A 21855-nucleotide genomic window follows, 5' to 3' on the forward strand; every position below is an offset into this window, starting at 1 on the left:
GAATGCCTCTGGGTCGTCCGCCGCCCCCATCTTTTGTAACGCAGGCGGGGGTAACGGCGTGTGGGTGTCCGGGGTCGCGGCTGGGGTTGCCTCCTGGCTGAGAAGGCTCCGGATCGCCTGTCGGTCCTCTGCTTGAGCGCGCATGAGCTCCACAAACCGGCGGTCTTGATCTTGCTGAAGCTCAAGCAGGGATTGCTGGTGGCTCCGATGTAGGCCAGCGAGGGCCTGGAGGATCTCCACCAACTGGGAGGACTCTATGGGGCAACTTCCATCCATTTTCAACCAAACTTCAGTCCCGGGTTTCGGCACCAGTGTAAAGAGGAGGCGAGAAGCAGCTTTTCCTGGTTCAGGTAAGCGTTTATTTTCCTCACTGCAGCAAATACAGTCTTTCAAGGCTTTTACGCTGTTCAGTAACTCACTCTAAAAAATCCACAAGCTACTTCACAAAATAAACTCTCAACTTTGCAACAATAAACTCTTGGCTTCACAATCAGTGCCCAGGCTCGCTCTCTCATCTACTTGCAGTCTGGCTCTATTTATGCCGCTCTCCCCGTGCTCACTGAAATTAGAGACAGGTGTTAGACATAATTTAGCTCAGGTGTAAGCGCCCGTACCGCTTTCTCTCTCCGGAGAGATGCTTGACCACGCCCCCGCTGCCACATTATTAAAAAAAGAAGTTGATAAAAAAATCTAATGTAATATCTTGTGATAATATGTGCAATATGAGAGATTTATAAACAATCTTAGTGGGCGGGTCATTTTTGACCAGGAACACAAAATGTGTTAGTATAAAATGAACACAACACAAGGGTTATGTTTCCAGTTCCATACTCTTGGAACAATTTGCAAACTGTCCTTAAACTTCAAGATCTAATTACCCCAAGTGAATTTAAAACCATTGTGAAATCCAAAGGATATATAATAATTTGATCGTGATTGTTTCTCTCTTTCCTACCCATATTTAAATTTGCTTTTAATTTTATTGTAATCTTGAGTACTTTTATAATGTCTGGTTGCTGCCATTCTTAAGAGATTTAAAGGAAAAGTTCAGCCAAAAATAAATTTTATTTTTTTGGGGGGGGGGTTCCCCTTTTTCTTCCAATTTGGAATGCTCAATTCCCAATGCGCTCTAAGTCCTCGTGGTGGCATAGTGACTCGCCTCAATCCGGGTGGCAGAGGATGAATCTCAGTTGCCTCCGCGTTTCAGACAGTCAGTCTGCGCATCTTATCGCGTGGCTTGTGGAGTATGTTACCGCGGAGACCTAGCGCGTGTGGAGGCTCACGCTATTCCCTGTGGCATCCACGCACAACTCACCACGCGCCCCACAGAGAGTGAGAACCACATTATAGTGACCACGAGCAGGTTATCCCAACGTGAACCTAGCAACCGGGCCAATTAGTTGCTTAGGAATCCTGACTGGAGTCACTCAGCACGCCCTGGATTCCAACTTGCGACTCCAGGTGTGGCAGTCAGCTTCTTTACATGTTGAGCTACCTAGGCCCCCAAGGTCTATTGTTTTAATAAAATAAAATATTTTTGAAGGAGGGTAAGATTTTCTGTGTGTGCGTGTGTGTGTGCATGGGGTCCATCCTAAATCCAAGGTTCAGACAGTGGCATATGAAGTATCCGGCTGGCACCGGATGTAGTTTGTCGTCATCTTTCAGCGACACGAAGAAGTGGAGTCCGACACCAAGCAGGAACGGTGCTGGATCTGGCTGGCTCTGGTGACCTCGGGATATGAATCCCATGGTTGAAACATGGAAACAAAAAAATTTATATTAGCAGTCTGCTAAATAGGACCTAAACCATGCTAATGCAAGTCCACTACTGCCAACATAATTCTCCAGCCTATTCAAGAGAATGTCGTGATCTATCGTGTCGAGGGCAGCACTAAGATCTAAAAGCACTAGAAGAGAAATGCAGCCACGATCAGATGATAAGAGCAAGTCATTTGTAACTCTGATAAGTGCAGTCTCTGTACCTTGATGGGGCCTAAATCCTGACTGAAATTGTTCATATATTCCATTTCTTTGTAGAAATGAACACAGTTGGGAGGACACTACCATTTCTAGTATTTTTGACATAAATGGTAGATTTGAAATCGGTCTATAATTAGCCAATTCTCTAGGATCAAGCTGTGGCTTCTTAATAAGTGGTTTGATAACTGCCATTTTAAAGTTTCTTGGGACATGTCCTAAGGATAACGAGGAGAGGTTCTGAGATTACTAGGAATACCTCTTTTAAGATCTTAGTTGGTATTGGATCTAACATACATGTTGTGGCTTTTGATTTATTGATAAGTTTTGTTAGCTCTTCATGACCTGTGACAGTGAAGGATTGAAGTTGCTCGTAAGCTAAATTATCAGACACTGTTTTCTGAGGTGCTGTGACAATTGATTGCATAGTTCCAATTATATTTCTGATTATTTAAATTTTATCAGTAAAGAAATTCATGAAGTCATTACTGTTGTGCTGCAAAGGAATATCTGGTTCAGTCGATGCATTATTCTTAACCAATTTAGCCACAGTACTGAATAAACACCTAGGATTGTTGTGGTTATTTTCTGAGTTTGCTAAAATATGCTGACCTGTCAGCTTTTAGTGCCTGTCTGTAGCTACAGACACTATCCTTCCATGCACTGCGAAATACCTCTAATTATGTATTCTTCCACTTGCGCTCCATTTTCCAAGCTGCTGTCTTGAGAGAATGAGTGTGATCATTGTACTATGGTGTGAGGCTTTTTTCTTTAATTTTCTTTAATCGAAGGGGGTGACACTATCAAGAGTGCTAGAGAAGACTGTATTTATACTTTCTGTTATTACATCAAGTTCTTCTAGACTTTTTGGCTTACTGAGTATGTGAGACAATTCTGGAAGATTATTAGTGAAGCTATCTTTAGTGGACGAAAGAATAGTTCTACCTGAATGGTAGCATGGTGTAGATTGAGTGACATTAGCTGATTGCAACAAACAAGAGACTGTAATGATCTGAGATGTCATCGCTCTGCAGTAGAATTTCTATAGTATCAACATCAACTCCATATGACAGAATTAAATCTAGCGTATGATCATGGCAATGAGTTGGTCCTGTCACATTTTCTGACTCCAAGAGAGTTGAGAATATCGATAAATGCTAATCCCGATGTGTCATTTTCATTATCTATGTGAATGTTGAAGTCACCAAGCATTAAAGCTCTACATAAACTACTAGATCTGATAGAAAATTAGCAAATTCACCAAGGAAACCAGAGTAATTTGTATAATGTAGCCAGGGCAAAAGACGACTGAGATTTTTGTATTTATATCTGATGGTGTCATATTAAGCATTATTAGTTCAAAAGACTTAAACTTATATCCTGTCCTCTGAGTAACACCAAAAACTTAACTGTAAATTGTAGCAACACCTCCTCCTCGACCCTTCAGATGAGGCTCATGTTTATAACAATAACCTGGGGCAGTAGATTCATTTAAACTAATATATTCATCTGGTTTAAGCTAGGTTTCAGTCAGACAGAGCTCATCCAAACTATGATCTGTAATAATTTACAATTAGTGCTTTGGTAGAAAGAGATATAATGTTTAGTAGCCCTACCTTTATATGATGTTTATCTTCAATTTTGTTTTTGTTTTTTTAACCTTAATCTAATTTTTTCTAATTATTTAGTGAGAGTTCTGTGTTTGGTAGTTCGGGGAACAGACACAGTCTCGATGTGATGTCTAGGTGATACAGTCTCTGTGTTGTAGTTTATGTGACCTGTGTGACATTTCAAGACAGCTAGCAGACGTTCGGGTTAACCAGTTCATCTGCTTCCAGACCTGGGCCCCAGTTAGTCAAATACTATCATTATTAAGACTGTGAGCCAAATTACTAGAGAGGAAAGCGGCACCTTTCCTGGAGGGATGGAGTCCGTCTCTCTTTAGCAGGTCAGGTCTACCCCAAAAACTCTTCCAATTGTCTATACATTCTATGCTATTCTCCAGACACCACTCAGACATCTAGCCATTCAGTGACACTAATCTACTATAAACCTCGTCACCATGACGAGCAGGGAGGGGGCCAGAGCATATTACAGTGTCTGATATCATTTTTGCAAGTTCACACACCTCTTTAAATGTATCTCTAGTGATCTCCGACTGGCGAAGCTGGACTTCGTTAGTGCCGACATTAATAATAATTTGAGAAAATCTATGTTTAGCATTAGTCAGCACTTGTAAATTTGATTTGATGTCAGATGCTCTGGCACCCGAAATGCATTTAACAAAAGTGGCTGGATTCTCTATTTCCACGTTCCTTACAATAGAATCACCAATTATTAGGGCTCTTTCAACATGATTCCCAGTGGGTGCATCACTGAATGGGGAGAATCGACTGGAAACCCTAACAGGAATGGGCGAGTGGTGTCGCTTTGCTGAGCGAGTATGCCGCTGAGACGTCGCCCAATCGCCCTGCTGTGGGGGCTCTTCAGCCAGAACCAAAGTGTGTGTTGCTCGCTGTACTACCAGCATCCGAAACAGTATCTACCGGCTTCTCTTTCTCACTGACCTCCACTAGTTGCTCCACTTGGATGCGTGTCTTTGCCATCAGCCTGACTAATTCCTTACATTTATCACATGTAAACCCCTCACTGCTGTCGGAAAAAGCTATAGTAAACATGTGGCATGTAATGCAGGAAGCAATAACATGAGTGGATGCCATGACTTACCACAATTTCTTGTTGTTTTTGTTGTGGTTGTTCTTGAGTGGCGAGGGATTGAGATCGATGTGGTTCCTAATCAGCAGATGTTTGAGATCAATGCAATAATCCGTGTAAAACACAGTGGAGAAAACGAATGCACGCAGTCGAGACGCGAGATGCAGACAAGCGGTAAAAAGAAAGAAAAAACCCCAGAGCGAAACGGGTGCGTGCAGTAAAATACACACAGATGAAAGAGTAGAAAAGCAGAAAAACCCGAAGCACGCGGTAAAATGGCAAAGGATAAAGCGATGAAGTATTAGAATAAGAATAAGCAATGCCAAGCAGGCTAGCAAGCTACAAACACTCGTGCAGCGTGCCGTCAGCAACAGGAACAGGAAGTGATGTCACTTCCCGTGTGTTTGTGTGTGTGTGTGTGTGTGTGTTCCTCACAACATTTTTTATTTATTATTTTCTGTTGTATTTTTTCCATACATGCATTCAAAACATTTCCTTTTGTGTTTCCCGGCAAAAAGATAACAGACTATAGGTTTGGTAAAATAAAGATTTTTTTTCACATAAATGTTATTCATAAGAGAGAAACTCTTGCAACTAAACAATTGTCCAGAATTGCAAAATGCTTATTGTAATTGAAGTAAATACTCATAGTCTCACCTATAGTCAAAAGGTTAGCCTTCTCTCTGCAGTACCTCCATCCTCCTGTAGGAGGCAATGATGAGTGGTGTGCTGTCCATGGCAGGGGCTGCTTGATTGACAATAACAGAGTGCAGCAACTCTGACAAACTATGAAAGGTATTTAACAGAAGGGACTTCCCATTCTAAATAGGTTTTAAGAACAGACCATGGGCTGGAATTTTTTCATTATGATTTTTTCCTACACAAAGCTCACAAGGCTACTGTATCGAGCAGTCTAAACAACAGCTTACAGCTACAGCACAGAGGAATCAAATCCATTTGATAAACATATCACTGGGCTATTTTAAGTGAAACCATTAGATCTGCTTAAGAATATGGGTTTAAACATGACAAATATAGGAGTGCCCTTTGGGGGAGAAAAAAAAAACACGCAACTCATAGAAAGTTCAGCATGAATCTCTGTTCCTAGGCAACAGTAGCTTAATATACATTTAATATTATGGGAATTTGCTACTCTGAAATCCAGTCACTCACTCACTTAATTTGCCTGGGAATTTACTTTGTCTCAGGATATTAAATATTGAAGATCCCGATTTGGGCCATCATCGACACATTAAAGCCTGGCTAGGTTATAGGGACGTGGAGGGTCTCGGATGAGCCAAGCTGCAGTTAAGCTGTGGTTTTTTGGCCATCGGATGATGAATGAAGAAGAGAAACGCAACACATCCCCGGGCCCTCATTGTTTTAATTCATAAACATAGAACACATCACACAAAGCCGGATTTGCAGCAGTGCTTTTGTATTTATAAGCACCCTTTGTCTGTCTGTCTCTTTCTTTCTCAAGTTCACTGTCTCTTTCTGCAGGGGAAAGCACTAAAGAAAGGACATATTAGAGGCACTGAACTCTCTGGTAAGTGTCTTTTTTTTAGATTTTGCCTAAAGATGCATGTACTGGTGATGTTTGCAAAAGCAAGCATTGGTTTTACCATTGTTTATTAAGTATTGGCGATACCACTTTTTTTTTTCTTCTTCTTCGATCCGATAACAAGTACTATCAAGGCCAATATCACTGATTTTGATACCAATACGGATTATTAATTTATTTTTATTTATTATTTTATTTTTTCAATTTCCGAGGATAAAATCCAGTAGACATTTAAAGGAATATTCCAGGTTCAATACAAGTTTTGCTCAATAAACAGCATTTGTGGCATAATGTTACTACAAAAAATTATTTGGACTCGTCCCTCCTTTTCTTTAAAAAATCAAAAGTTAGGGGCCTGGGTAGCTCAGCGAGTAAAGACGCTGACTACGACCCCTGGAGTCACGCGTTCGAATCAAGGGAGTGACTCCAGCCAGGTCTCCTAAGCAACCAAATTGGCCCGGTTGCTAGGGAGGGTAGAGTCACATGGGGTAACCTCCTCGTGGTCGCTGTAATGTGTGGTTCTCGCTCTTGGTGGGGCGTGTGGTGAGTTGTGCGTGGATGCCACAGAGAATAGCGTGAAGCCTCCACATGTGCTACATCTCTGCGGTAACATGCTCAGCAAGCCACGTGATAAGATGCACGGATTGACGGTCTCAGACGCGGAGGCAACTGAGATTCGTCCTCCGCCACCCGGATTGAGGCGAGTCACTATGCACCCACGAGGACTTAGAGTGCATTGGGAATTAGGCATTCCAAACTGGGGAGAAAAGGTGAGAAAAAAATTATCAAAAGTTACAGTTACTTACGATGAAAGTGAATGGGGCCAATTTTTGGAGGGTTTAAAGGCAGGTATATGAAGCTTTTCATTTTAAAAAGCATTTACATTAATTCTTCTGTTAAAACTCGTGTATTTTTGAGCTATAAAGTTCTTCAAATTGTAATTTTTATGGTCGTTATAAGTAATTACGGTTTCGCCTTTGTGTCGTCATGGCAACGGAAGTTATAAAATTGGCTATAACTTTACACAGAAAAGGTTAGTAAGTGATTTTATCAAACTAAAGTCATGTTAACACACATATTGTTTATGTCTTGTGGCTGTACTTTTAAAATGGAGTATTTTAACGTTACGAATTGGCCCCATTCACTTCCATTGCTATTCCAAGTGCCTCACTGTAACACAAGAAAAAAAGAAAAGGAGGGGCAAGTTGAAATTTAGTTGTGTAATCAACTTTATGCCACAAATGCTGTCGATTGAGCTTAACATGTATTGAACCCGGAATATTCATTTAACATTATATTTAAAAGCCAACATTTTTATTAAATTTATAGGCCTAAACTGCAAATTAGCAGACATTAATTTTGGTTTATCATTTCTCAGGGGTGGTTGTACAGATCAGTGGATATTCGGGGCTTAGCCCAGACCTCTGTGAAAACATGTGGGGCCGTCCTTTTGATGAAATATTGGAATATAATACACTTTTATAATAAAAGTTTAAATGCTACTTCGGTGAGGTGCCATTTATATAAAGTAAGTCTTCAAATATTTCTGGAAAGGTCCCACAAACTTTGTCTGAGCCTCAGAATACACTCAAAGTTCAAATGTTGCATGCTTTTACCAGTGTACATTAAAACGTGGTTAAAAAATAAAACACTATTTGTCCCTTTCGGCTTTGTGTAGTTCTATGCACATTGAGTATGAAGTTCTTTTTTTTTCTCCATTGATTTATCTGTGTTTTAAATTAGTTGAGAAATTATCAGGGTCTAAATACTGTAGACTAAAACAGGTGCTTATGAAAAAAAAAATAGTTGCTGGATTTGCCAAAGTTTGTGAGGTTCATGGCATTGTGTCTTAATAAAGGAGTTTTGTTAAAAATGCAAATGTCCTGGCTTATTTTCTTAAAGTTTGCAGATTCTTTGAGCAATTGTTGTTGTAAGTGTTACAAGCTGTTAGCTTGAAGTCTCAGCAAGAGAAGACGACATCTTGCCGATGAGTTTTAAATCAGGTTTTCCAATCAGGCTTGCGGGGTTCTTAACATCCAACACACAAACCACAATGACGGTGATACTCAACAATAATATTTTGGAAAATACATGCACTTACATGACACAAAACAGAAAGGGACAACAAACACAACACCACCAGTGCAAATATTGCAATAAAGAGCAAATATCAAGACATGAATTTGCAGTTTTTACTCATGCCGTGGTGCATGCTGGGAACCTGACGTCACATGCATCTAGTTTTGGCCATCGAAAATTATTTAAGTTGTCCCACTGCAAATGGATTAAGTGAACTTCCATTTTAATTGATTGCACCCATTGAAATTAAGTTGTCAACAAATTCAAGAATTGTGTTAAATTAGCTTATTTTAAGTAAGTACATTTAACAAGGAGCAAAACAAATAATTTTTTGGGGTGCATTTGGGTAAATTTAATTTTTAATCCATTTTGCTTACATATTAAAGAAATGATCTCAGCTAATGCTGTTTATTATATGGGGGACCTTCTAACTTGGTGCATTACAAAAATATTAATTTGTAAAATTAACAACAGTGACCAAACTATGCAGTTCAATTGCTTTTTATTTAACAGATATAAATAACCAAAACTGAAGTAAACTTTAAAGTAAAAACTAAAAGATCGGTCTTGGGATTTTGGATTGTTCAAATGAAGGTCACATATTCAATAGAATATATATTTTTAAATATATATAATATATTTTTACCCAGCCTTATTTAAGAAACATTCTGAAAACAAGTCTTAATATCTTTTGCAATTTTGCTTTATTTTGTAAAAGTATTTTTTTTTTTTTTTTGGAAAAAAAGTATTGATTTAAAGATTTTGTTGCAATGTGAATGGACACCATATCAACCACATAGGAATGCCCTGGTAACCACTTACAACACTTTAGCATTGTATTGGCATGTTTTGCACAGGCATCACTCACCTTTTCTTCAGAGAAAAGTATATATCTGTTTTGAACATTTTAACATTGAACATTTTTGAAGCTCTAAGTAAGCTTTAAAATAAGCTCCAATGCAGTTATGTGTTTTTTTGTTGTCTTTAGCGTACACTCGTCCTACACCACCTCAAGGCACTGGGCTCCACCGGTACCAGTTCCTTGTATTCAAGCAGCCTGAAGGCCAGATCCTCTCTCTAAGCCCACAGGAGGAGAGCTCATTGGGTAATCAAGCAAACGCTTACACAAAGACACAGGATTAAGCTTACCCACCCTTTTAAAGAGTTAGTTCACCCAAAAATAAAAATTCTGTCAGCATTTACTCACCCTCATGTTGCTTCAAACCTTTTGCTCTATGGAAACCGAAAGCAGAAATTTTGAAAAATTTCTGTCATAATGTGAAATTATGACAGAATTGTTACTTTTACTTTAATGCACATAAGTTATGGAATAAACCTCTAAAGGGTCCATACCACATACATTCACACACTTTTATTCTGTTTTTATTCTTTAATATACCTGAAAATTTTGGTCTTGCCATTCAGTGTAACTTGTAATTAACAACTCAACATGCAATGACAAATACCACAGAGCAAGACATTGACATTAGCCTCTAATTTCTATTTTATGTAATTACTCTGTAATTTTACATTTATATCTGATTGATTGATCGCATAAAAGAGGTGAATTGAAAAGTGCCAGTAACACTGACAACTAAATACACTCTGTTGGATGCACAAATACATTCCTATTTGTTACATTTTTCTACATTACACTGCAGACAGGAACTATAAACTGCTTCCATGACCAATATTCACATAATCATATTATTCTTTGCTTGTTGTGTATATGGTACACTATGACCAGGGAAGTACAAAAACAACAAATTACATTATGTTGCATTTATTATATTACACCATTTGCAATCAGCATTTGTTGTAGTCATACTTCAGCTAGTTTTTGTACCTATTGAAAGGTTTCAGCTGCTAATGAAGCTTCCTGTACAGATGGCTTTATGAATAATAGGAAGTGTTTGATCTTTGAGAGCCAACGACAGTTCCCAAAGCTTATCGGACTTAAGTGAGTGAATATAATAAGGAAAATGTAAATGCAGTTAGTGTGTCTGCTTTGGGAACTGCATTTCACTCTATATCAAGCATCTCTCAAGCTTACACACATACACAAACGTACACCTGCCCTTTCAGTCAGATTCCCTCCATTGACTGTAGGGCAAGTATATAGATGTTGATAACACTGTGCTTTTAAAGCATTTGTAAGTTATTCTGAAACCCTCCAGCGCCGTCTATGGGGAAAAAACTATCGGCAAACTAGTGCAATTGATTTTTGCCTTTTAACCGATAATCTCAAAAACAGCTATTGGTGTCAGCCTCTAATTTAAGTCATCCATTATGGCAATGGTTCTCAATTTTTTTTGGTCACGACCCCTTTAAAACAAAACAACATTTTGTGCCCCCCTACCCCATAATCTGATCGAAAATTATCTACATTTACACTTATTAATTTAGCAGACGCATTTGTCCAAAGCAACTTACAAAATGAGGAAGGATAAAACATAAGTGACTCATCTTAAGGCAGGGGTGTCCAAAGTCCGGCCGCAAGCGAGACTTTAGAAGTGGAACAGAATTAGGTCTGCTATGGAGAAATTATATGAAGTTCATATAATGGGCACTGGATTTCACTATCACATGCAGCCGCTATTCACAGCGAATCATCTCCAGTGCGTTCTGTGCTGTCGTCATCAGCTTCATTCACTGGCAGAGTTCAACAGGAGTTTGGAATTCTCCTTATTTCCAAGGATGAAGCGGCCCACAGAAAGAATGATGCATTTATTAAAGGATTGACATCAGGTTAGATACTTTACTCATGTACTTGTTCTTGTTAAAATGTCCCGATACCTCACATCATACAACTGAGAAGAGCTGCTGTTGTGCGAGCGGCTGAACAGAGTTTATTGAGCATGCACAAAGATGCGCGAACCGAGCATACTCTTCCAGAACGTCCTCTGTAGTGCTGGCAAGTATACTGTAATTAATTGGTTTGTTCTGATATTTTGTTAAAACAAGAAAAATGATTCACGGGCTTTCCAGCACCATTTGATTGAGGACATACTGTAGAAGAGAGCGCTTAAAACACTTGCACATCTGTGCCTGATGTGCACACTCAGCTTGCACATCAACGTCTACAAAATAAAATGAAGCGCAATCATTTTGATCAAATTAAAATCGTATTTGTAACGCAAGTAACAACAGAACAGAAGTTATAATTGTATAGCTATAAAGAGTAATTCCTTGAAAAATAAAGAGTAATTCCTTGCATCACTTCATAAAGTGATAAAATGTAATCTGATTCTGATTATTGTGATGATTATAGAGAGGGAGTCTGCTTCACTGATGGAGTTGAGAAGGTCATTCCACCATCGAGGTACAGTGAAGCCGAAAGTCCAGGAAAGTGATTTGATGCCTCTTTGTGTTGGTACCACAAATGGCACTCATTTGCAGACCACAGCCTTCTGGTGGGAACGTAGCTCTGTAGGAATGATTGTAGGTAATCTGGAGCAGACCCATTGACTGTTCTGTTTTCCAGCATCAGAGCCTCAAACTTGATATGTGCAGCAAACGGCAGCCAGTGTAGATAGACAAGGAGGGGTGTAACGTGCTCTCTTGGGTTCGTTGAAGACCAGCCGTGCTGCAGCATTTTGGATCATTTGCAGAGGCCCAATTGTGCATGCAGGAAGGCCAGCTAAAAGAGCATTACAGTAGTCCAGTCTGTATATGACAAGTGACTGAACAAGGAGTTGTGTGGCATGTTCAGAGAGGAAGGGTCTTATTTTCCTGATGTTGTAAAGTGCAAATCTACATGATTGGGCTGTTTTTGAGATGTGGTTGGTAAAACTGAGATGGTTGTCGATGGTTACCCCTAGATTTCTGACAGTTTTGGATGGTGTTATTGAAGATTAACCCAGCTGAACAGTTATGTTGTGCTCAACAGCAGGGTTGGCTGGAAAAACGAGGAGCTCTGTCTTTGCTTGGTTGAGTTACAGGTGGTATTCCTTCATCCAGGCTGAGATGTCTGCCAAGCAGGCCGAAATCCTAGCAGTCACTGTGGGGTCATCAGGCTGGAAAAACAAGTAGAGCTACGTGTCACCGGCGTGGCAGTGGTAAGAGAACCCGTGTGCTTGAATGATGGGTCCCAGTGATGATGTGCATATATAGAGAAGAGAAGCGGACCAAACACTGAGCCCTGGAGTCACATGACGCCATGCGAGGATCAGATGAAACGGCAAGCTCTGCACACTTTGCTAGTTTTTTATTATTTTTATGTCATAAACCGGTGAGATTCGATACACCCTGCTACATATCTGTTCTTTGAAGTCAACATGTCAAAGAATTCAAAATCCTCGGGCTCTGGAGACATAAAAAGACACTTACGTGCTCAAGCTGATACGTCAGACAGGCCCGCAGACCAGGGACTCAGTTTGGACGGTGCAGCGGAAAAAATTAAACGCTAACTGCCGAGCATGTCTGTGATGCTGACGAAGGTCGTAGCGGACCTGGAAGATCTTGCTGTAATACGTCGATCGATTACTGAGATGGAAATGAAATTCTCTGTGTTGGTTACAAGAATTGGGGACGTCGAGAGACGGATCGATTATCTGGAGTCATTGGAGAGGGAATTAGCTGCTAACCCGCTAGTGACCAAGATAGATTTGGAACACGTTTGGGAAAAACTGGAGGATTTGGAGAATCATAATCGGCGAAACAACGTACAAATTGTTGGAATTCCTGAGCATGAGGAAGGCAGAGATATGGTGAAATTCCTAGACGAGCTCTTCCCGAGTCTGCTCGACATAACAGGACACAAGCTGGAAAACAGGCCCCGATCAATTCTGGCCAAATTTCTGAGATCATCCAATAAAGATCTTGTGTTACGTGAGGCGAGGAGCAAAGGAAAGCTTTCTTGGAAGTATCACAGCATTTTCTTGTTCCCAGACTTTGCGAAGTCGACGAGAGAAACATGATTGATTCAAAGAATGCAAGAAACTCTTACATCAACGGAAGATTGCTTTTGCACTGATGTTTCCGGCCAAACTGAGAATAGATACTAAGGATGGCCGCAAAATATTTAGATGCCCACAGCAAGCATTGTCTTTCATAGAGACAATGGGGTGAGTAAGCCATTTGGTGATTTTCATGTGGCCCCCAAGTGAGCTCGTCTCACTGAGCATACACTTGACTGTCTGCGGAAGCTGGGCGCCTTTTTGTTTCTTTTTGTGTTGGTTCCGCCTAGCGGCTGGAGTTTTTGTGGAATAACACTCCTTCAAGAAACTCTTGCATTGACGGAGGATAGCTTTTGCACTGATGTTTCCGGTCAAATTGAGAATAGATACTAACGATGGCCGCAAAATATTTACATGCCCACAACAAGTGATGTTTTTCATAAAATCGATGGACTGAGGAAGTCCTACTGTGTTTCTCACATTGCCTCCAAGTGAGCTTGTCTCGCTGAACATACACTTGAACGTCCGCGGAAAATGGGCGCCTGTTTTGTTTCTTTTTGTGCCGGTACTGCCTGGCGGCTGGAGTTTGTTTTGTGGAGTAACACTCCTTCGGGACAGTTGTGGATGAGTCTGCCCATTCTTTGTGCTTGTGCCTCCTGTTGGCTGGAGTTTGTTTTGTGGAGTATTTTTTGCAGGACATTGGAAGGATTAGGTCATCTGCTGCATTCATGAACAGCCGGCTCACTGAACATTCGTTTGACTGTTCGGGGAAACTGAACGGAATTTTTTTATTTTTATTTTTTTTGTGCTGGTTCCGCTAGCGGCTGGAGTTTGTTTTGTGGAGGAGTACACCTTCGATACAGTTTTGGAAATGAAACTTCACGTTCTTTGTGTTTATTCTGCCTATTGGCTGGAGTTTGTTTTACAGATTATTTTATGTTATGTAATACTGTCTCGCAGAATTTGTATAGAAGCACCGGACTTGAGCAATCTGACAGCGAAGTTGTCGCAGGGACTCTCGTAGGCATACATGGACTTTTTGGGAGGGATGGACGCCAGTTGGTGCTGTCGTGCGCGGGGTTAATGCGCACGTTTTTCTTTTTTCCGTGGGAAGTTCGGGGTTTAAATGTTGCACTAATGTTGGAATATAACATTAGTATAATGTCTTTATAATTTTATGTTTGACACACAATCTATTTTTTCTGATATATCAAAATGTCAAATGTTAATATGAGTAGATTATCTCTCTCCACATGGAATGTGAATGGACTGGGGCACCCCATAAAAAGAAGGAAGGTTATTTCTTTTCTTAAACATAAGAAATTTGATATAGTGTTTCTTCAAGAAATGCATCTTTCCCCACAGGAAGCTGAAAAATTTGGGAAGATATGGGGTGGACATGTTTTCTTTAGTGCTGGCTCAAGTAAGAGCAGGGGAGTCATTACATTGATAAGTAAACATCTACAATTCAAATGTCTCAAACAGATTAAAGTTAAATTAGGAAGAGTCATTATTGTTTTAGCAGAAATTCAGGGGCAAAGGTTGATTTTGGGTAACATTTTCGCACCTAACGCTGATGATCAGGGCTTTTTTATAGATCTTGAAGGGATGTTGCAAGCCGCTGGCACCCCTCATGATATAATATTGGGAGGAGACTTTAATCTTTTGATGCACTCAGTCCTTGATCATGGTGAAGCAAAAGTGTGTAATCCCCCTAGAGCAACATTGACACTTCACAGGATGTGTAAAAATCTTGGTCTTACAGATATTTGGAGACTTTTAAACTCATCTGGGAGGGACAATCTATTTTTTTCATCAGTCCATAAGATTTATTCTATTTAGATTTATTTTCTTGTTATCTAAGTCCCTCATTTCATCTGTTGTTGATTGCTGAATTGGAAACATCTTAGTGTCAGATCATGCCCTGGTGAGTTTTGAGGTGTTTCCACATACGGAGAAAAAGAAATCATATAGTTGGCGCTTTAATGTATCCCTTTTGCAAAATCCTGATTTACAACAAATGTTAAAGGCTGAAATCAGTGTTAATATGGAGACCAACTGGTCCTCCGTATCCTCTGTGGGCGTGGCTTGGGAGGCACTTAAGGCAGATCTTAGGGGTCGGATCATACAGTATGCCTCATTCATCAAAAAATCCAAAGCATGAGAACTCGTGGAGTTGGAAGGGAATATTAAAAATGCAGAGGTAGAGCTGAAGTGCCGAATGTCATCTGATGGCCTCAGAGAACTGACCTGACTGAAATACAGATATAATACTATCTTGTCACGGAAGGTGGAGTTTTGGCTATTCAGGACAAGTCAGTCATACTTTGAGTCGGGGGACAAAGTAGGGAAACTTTTGGCTAGATATATAAAACAGAGAGAGTCTTTTTCTACCATTCCCTCAGTGAATTCTGCTGGTGGTGAAATATTTACCTCAGCCAATGATATTAATAATGCTTTTAAATAATTATATCTTGATCTTTATAGTTCCACATATTCGTCCACCGATGAAGCTATTAGAAACTTTGTGGAACCATTAGAACTCCCTAAACTGATGACTGAGCAAAACAATTCTCTTGATTCTGAGATAACCTTGGAGGAGCTTGGCAAGGTAATCAAGGCCTTGCCTACAGGCAAGGCTCCGGGGCCAGATGGCTTTGCCGCTGAGTTTTTTAGATCTTATGCTACAGAACTGGCTCCACTTTTGTTAGAAGTTTATATGGAATCATTAAAGAATGGAAAGCTTCCGCCAACCATAACGCAAGCCTGGATCAGTCTGATTCTTAAAAAGGACAAAGATCCAAGCGAGTGTAAGAGTTACCGTCCAATTTCCCTGATCCAGCTAGATGTTAAAATGTTGTCAAAAATATTGGCTAACCGATTAAGTTATAACATCTCTTATACATATAGATCAGGTGGGGTTTATTCGGGACTGCAGCTCTTCTGATAACATCAGGCGTCTAATTAATATCATGTGGTCAGTGGTGAATGAGCAGTCTCCAGTCGCTGCCATCTCATTTGACGCTGCAAAGGTGTTTGATATGGTAGAATGGGATTATCTTTTTAAGATTTTGGAAATATACGGGTTTGGGCAGGGTTGCCCTCTTTCCCCATTATAGTTCTGTCTTGCCCTGGAACCATTAGCAGCCACGATAAGAAGAAAAGATGATTTTCCAGGGGTGATGGCGGTAAGAATGGCATATAAGCTTTTGCTTTACGCAGATGATATTTCATTATTTGTCTCCGACCCCACTAGATCTATTAAAGAATTATTAATTCCTTTTCTAAATTCTCAGGATACAGTGTCAGTTGGTCTAAATCCGAAGCTTTGGCTTTGACAGCGTACTGCCCAGTAACGGCTTTTCAGCAGGGCGCTTTCCAGTGGCCCAAACAGGGCATTAAATATTTGGGCATTTTTATTCCCAGTAAATTTGTGATTTAGTTAGTTAATTTTGGACAAAGTTTTTGGACAATGTGGGCAGGTGAGCTTCATTACATTTATCTGTGATTGGGAAGGTTAATATTATTAAAATGAATTGTAATCCAAAATTCAACTACTTGCTACAATCTCTCCCTGTAGATTTCCCCCTCTCTTATTTCAAGCAATTTGGATAGCATAGCGAAGTCCTTCATTTGGAATGGTAAACGTCCCAGATTAAATTTCAATAAATTACATTGGTCGGTTGACAAAGGTGGGCTAGGCCTACCCAAGATTTTGTTTTATTATTATGCAATACCTGGTTTGGTATTGAACAGGAAGTTCTTGCCCCTATTTTGCCATTGCAAAGCCTTTCTATTAAACTTAAGTTAAGTCACACCCCGTTATCTTGCATTTGCACGCGGTATGGACAAAAGTGTCCAGAGTGTTTAATTCGGACATTTAGTTAAATGTTGCCCCGAGCATATAGCTAAACCCAAAATTACGTATTAATAAGTCCCCTTTCTGCTGGTCAGAGTGGATAATGAGGGAGGTTAATACGCTCTGTGACCTATATGAGAGTGGAGTGTTGACATCATTTGAAAATATGGTCCAACATTTCAGGATTCCCAGATCTCAGTTCTTTAGGTATTTACAGCTGCGCCACCTGCTCTGTACTATTTTTTGGGAGTAGCTTACTTCCCCCCTAAAGGGGCAGATACTCTAGAAGTGGTGATTACTGCTTTTGGAAAAGCTCATGAGGCATCGGTGTATTACTCCCTGTTAATTCAGAGTCTGGGGGACCGAGCTTCAACTTCTTTCGAGATTATGGGAGAGAGATTTAAACTTGGTATTGGAGGAGGAAGTGTAGGTTAGAATTCTAAAAAATGTCAAGTCTACATCTAGAGATTCAAGGGTGCGTCTGATGCAATTTAAGATTTTGTATAGATTATATTGGACACCCTCGGTCTTAAAGACAGACCCACTTGCTGGCGATGCAATTCAGAAGATGGCGACACATCCCATGTTTTTTGGGGGTGTGTTAAGATACAACACTAAACACTAAAAGGGTCATGAAACACTAAAACATGACAGAGCGACATGCTTTTCATAAATAACCGACACCTTTGAAATGCATGTGTGCAACAAGTGGTTTTAACAGAAGGGTTTATCGATTTATGAACAGCTGGACAGATCCAAGAATGCCTTATAGGAAAACTCAGTATAATTGTTTGTATGCATTATGCAAAACAGGTGAGGGGTGGGGAGATCTTTATTCTGTATTTTTTCAAAACTGTGGTGAGAACTGAACTATGCTGAAACAGGGGATTTCATGACCCTTTAAGTCATTTCCTGTATGCGTATCGTATTCTGATTTAGTTGTTGCAACAGTCTTTTTAAATCTGGCATAAAAAGTTGAATAAGTCCCCACCCCTCACCCCTTTTGCATAATGCATACAAACAATAATACTCAGTTTTCCAGTATTGCAGTCTTTTTTAAATAATGAAATTGCACACCTCTCCTCAACAAGCCACACAATTCAAGGTAACTTACCCAAATTCAAATTGAACTATCTGAAATTTAGTTAAAAATGACATATTCAAATTCAAGTCTTAGTGGCACAGTTCAGGGCTTATTACACGCCAGTGTCCACCTATTGCATTTATTTCATTTCCACTTTAAAGATCTGAGAACATGTGTAAGCCCATCTGAAAGTCTTTACTATATAACTTGTGTGTGTGTGTGTGTGTGTGTGTGTGTGTGTGTGTGTGTTTTAGTGTGTTTGATTTGTGTGTGGCCCATGACCAGCACCCATCATTCATGTTCTGGTGACATTCATTGGCTAATTGATCTAATTGAAGAGTTTGGAGCATTTGGCTGTGGGTGTGGAGACATCTAATGATCATTTCCCACTTCCCCAACCCTTCACTCAACACAAACCACTTGTGATCTAACACACAGTGTGTGTGTGTGTGTGTGTGTGTGTGTCTGCAGGCACATGTGTGTTGTTGTAATGGTGATTCTCTATTTCCGCTAATGCTGTGCTCAACTCAATTTTAGCCTTGGCTTTGATCTTCAACTGGGAGAGGTGCGTAAGGTGCTTTTATATATATTATAGTTTTGAATTTTGAATTTCGTTTTTATTTCTACTCTTTGGCTGAACGTGATTCAATTGTGGACAGTTATTCCACGTGTTTGAAATGAGTTTTCTTAACTTAAACTTGCTACGTAATCTTAACACAAACAATTTTGTGTAGAAATAACCTAGTTTAATTGGGTAAACCCAACAAAATTAGTAGGGGTGCACAGATCGATCGGCCACCAGTCTTCAGTAAATCGGGCCGACCTTTTTTGCAGCACACATGCACTACTACTCTAGTGAATGAGTGCTTGCTCAGCCCTTGAAGCATACAGTGTGGCCACTGTGAGTTGGTGGCAATTCTAAGCATTCACGAATGTAAACTTTCAGACATGTTGTAATTTAGATGAATATGCCAGTTTGTTTTAAAACGTGTAAGAATAACGTGTATGAATATTAAGTTGCCCATTTTCTAGAGTCAATACGGTAGTAATTCTGTCTCGCTGCACAGTGAGCACAGAGCGGATAAAGTGACTGCAAAAGGGCATAAAAACTCATTAAACAACAAATAAACATGCAAATACAAATCTGAGTATACGTGATGTAATGTGAGTCATGACAATCAGGCATTGTGGGGAGCGATAGAGACTGTTTGAGCGATCAAATATAGACCTTTTTCATACTCCAGGTTTTGGAACGTGGAAGTAAACGATTGTAGGGTAAACTTCGACAGCGGTGAATGGGAGACCACAGCAAATATTATTTTCACTTAACTATTTGCTCAAGAGCAAAAGAAAAAATCCACTATTACATTTGAATGACTTTCCAGAAGAGGAAAAAATAAAGAGGGGTGGATTAATGCGTCCTTCATGCTATCGGAATGATCGTAAATACGAATTTCCCACTCGGAAGTTGCACATGTACGACCACTCAAGTCGTAATTATGACTGGGAAACTCTGAGATAATTTTGATACCCGAGTTTCCAAGATGGGAGGAGTTGTAAACTTTCAAAATGGTGGAGGAGAGTACAGTTTCTGTAGTGATTGACAGGTTTTATTAATTTTTCTAAATACAGCTAATTGTTAACGCTTGCTGTTTCTTTCATATTCATTTATGTATAATCAGCAACCATTTGATTCATTTTGTACATTTTCACACCGTGAAAATAGCTTGTATTTGACCAAAATTCCATTATCGTCAGCAAGCTAACTGAGTAATACAGTATGTATTATGGTGTCAAAATAAAAGTTCCTCAAGAAATATGCATGAATGGACGTGGCATTGTCCATGTTTCCCGTACTTTCCAACAACAAAGCACGTGAACACAACGTACTCGTAATTACCACTTCAGAAGTGGGAAGTAGGATAATTCCAATAGCACATGAAGGCAGCATAAGACAGTCAGATGGGAGAAGATGCCAAATTTACTGTCACTCTCTCAGCAGCTGTAATCGAAACCCCCTTGCAGCTGTGGTAATTCATATTTTAAAACTAATTCCAGGGTAATATAACTCAAAGAATAATGTTATAAATTTACACTCAATATTTAAAAAAATGATCATATAAAAAGTTTGCTAGATTTACGCTGCTAAATAAGGTGGAAACGCATCATCACAATCTCTGAAAAAGGTCTATTAGCTTCTCCCCCTTCAACATGAGCGCTCTCGTGTCAATCAAACAAGCGCGCTCTCTAGGTGCTCTCATTATCTCATCAGTCACTCATATCTGTGCTATTCCCAATTTAATTGAGGATCCCAATTTAAATCAGACTGATGTTGGTCGCAATGCCACTAATAACAGATATAACTGTTTAACCTTAAATAACGGCACCGCGTCTTCACGCATTTGCTTAAGAATATGTATTTGTAATATATATAATAATTAATAATATAATTTGTATTGCAACAAATACTAATGATTCCTCACAGAAGAAGTTTTGGAGCTTGTAATAGACAATGTTCTTATTATTGAACGTATCTCTGCTGTGTGTGATGCCCTCATGGTTTTTACTGGTTGCCAGTATGTCACAATGTCCTTCGATATTGACAATAGAACTATTCGTAACTGTTTTCAATAAAATAAATGTTAGCAATTCACAATGTAATTTTACTGTGTGGGGCATAAACATAACTGCAGAATATAACTTGCAAAAGTGTGGCTAATGGCACTTTTTTTTTAAATCGGTACTGGCCAATCTTAGTGTTAAAAAATCGGTGATCGTATCGGCCTCAAATTACCTGATAGGTGCACCACTAAAAATTTTATGTCAGTGTAACTCAAATAAATCTATTTATTTGTTTATGTACTAACAAATGAAAGTAAATGTTAGCATGTTAAATACATGCTGGTTTGAAGCTCTACAGAGTGTAGTTTTGTAACTGTACTATGGTTAGAACAGCAATAACTCAACAAAGTGAGCAATCAATTTCATGTATGACATCTTCCAGTCCTCAGCGTTAGTTGAAGCTCCACTCTTCACCATGATGGTGACCCCCAAAACTCCAACATAACAGAAACTCTTCTAAATCTCAACATAAAACATTAAACACTAACAAGTATACCCCTTTATATTAATCTTGCACTGAGCACACAAAATAACACTCAATTTTAACATTTACTCTCCCTATTGAGTCCCGTCCGAAGAATGCTGGGAAATGGAAATCCCCTGCTCACTTTCATCAGTGCTACATAAAAACCACAAAATGTGTTCATGTATTCCCAACTCAAATGGATTTAGTAAACCTCTGTTTTACAAATTAAAATAATAATAATAATAATTTTTTATAATTATATAATAATAATTATATTTATTTATCACACATTATACATTTGCACATATACAGTGAAATTATTTTTTTCACATATTCCAGCTAAGCTGGGGTCAGAGCGCAGGGTCAGCCATGATACGGCGCCCCTGGAGCAGATAGGGTCAAGGGCCTTACTCAAGGGCCCAACAGTGGCAACTTGGCAGTGCTGGGGCTTGAACCCCCCACCTTCTGATCAGTAACCCAGAGCCTTAGCCGCTGTTCCAGAATTGTGTTGCTTTAGTTCATTTTAATTAAGTAAATTGAACAAGCAGCAAAATTCCTTTTTTTTTTTTTATTTTTTATTTATTTTTATTG

General features: G+C 39.5%; 1 protein-coding gene across 1 annotated transcript in view; it reads left to right on the plus strand.

The window, feature by feature from the left end:
* LOC127415489 (phosphatidylethanolamine-binding protein 4) overlaps positions 1–21855 on the plus strand; it is a 234243-nt gene that overhangs the window by 178606 nt on the left and 33782 nt on the right. The window contains exons 5-6 of the mRNA XM_051654275.1: positions 6196–6241; positions 9324–9440. Of these exons, the coding sequence (XP_051510235.1) occupies positions 6196–6241; positions 9324–9440 (163 nt within the window). The remainder of the gene's footprint in view (positions 1–6195; positions 6242–9323; positions 9441–21855) is intronic.

The sequence above is a fragment of the Myxocyprinus asiaticus genome, chromosome 24 (genome assembly GCF_019703515.2).
Source record: "Myxocyprinus asiaticus isolate MX2 ecotype Aquarium Trade chromosome 24, UBuf_Myxa_2, whole genome shotgun sequence".
In the NCBI taxonomy this organism is placed as follows: domain Eukaryota; kingdom Metazoa; phylum Chordata; class Actinopteri; order Cypriniformes; family Catostomidae; genus Myxocyprinus; species Myxocyprinus asiaticus.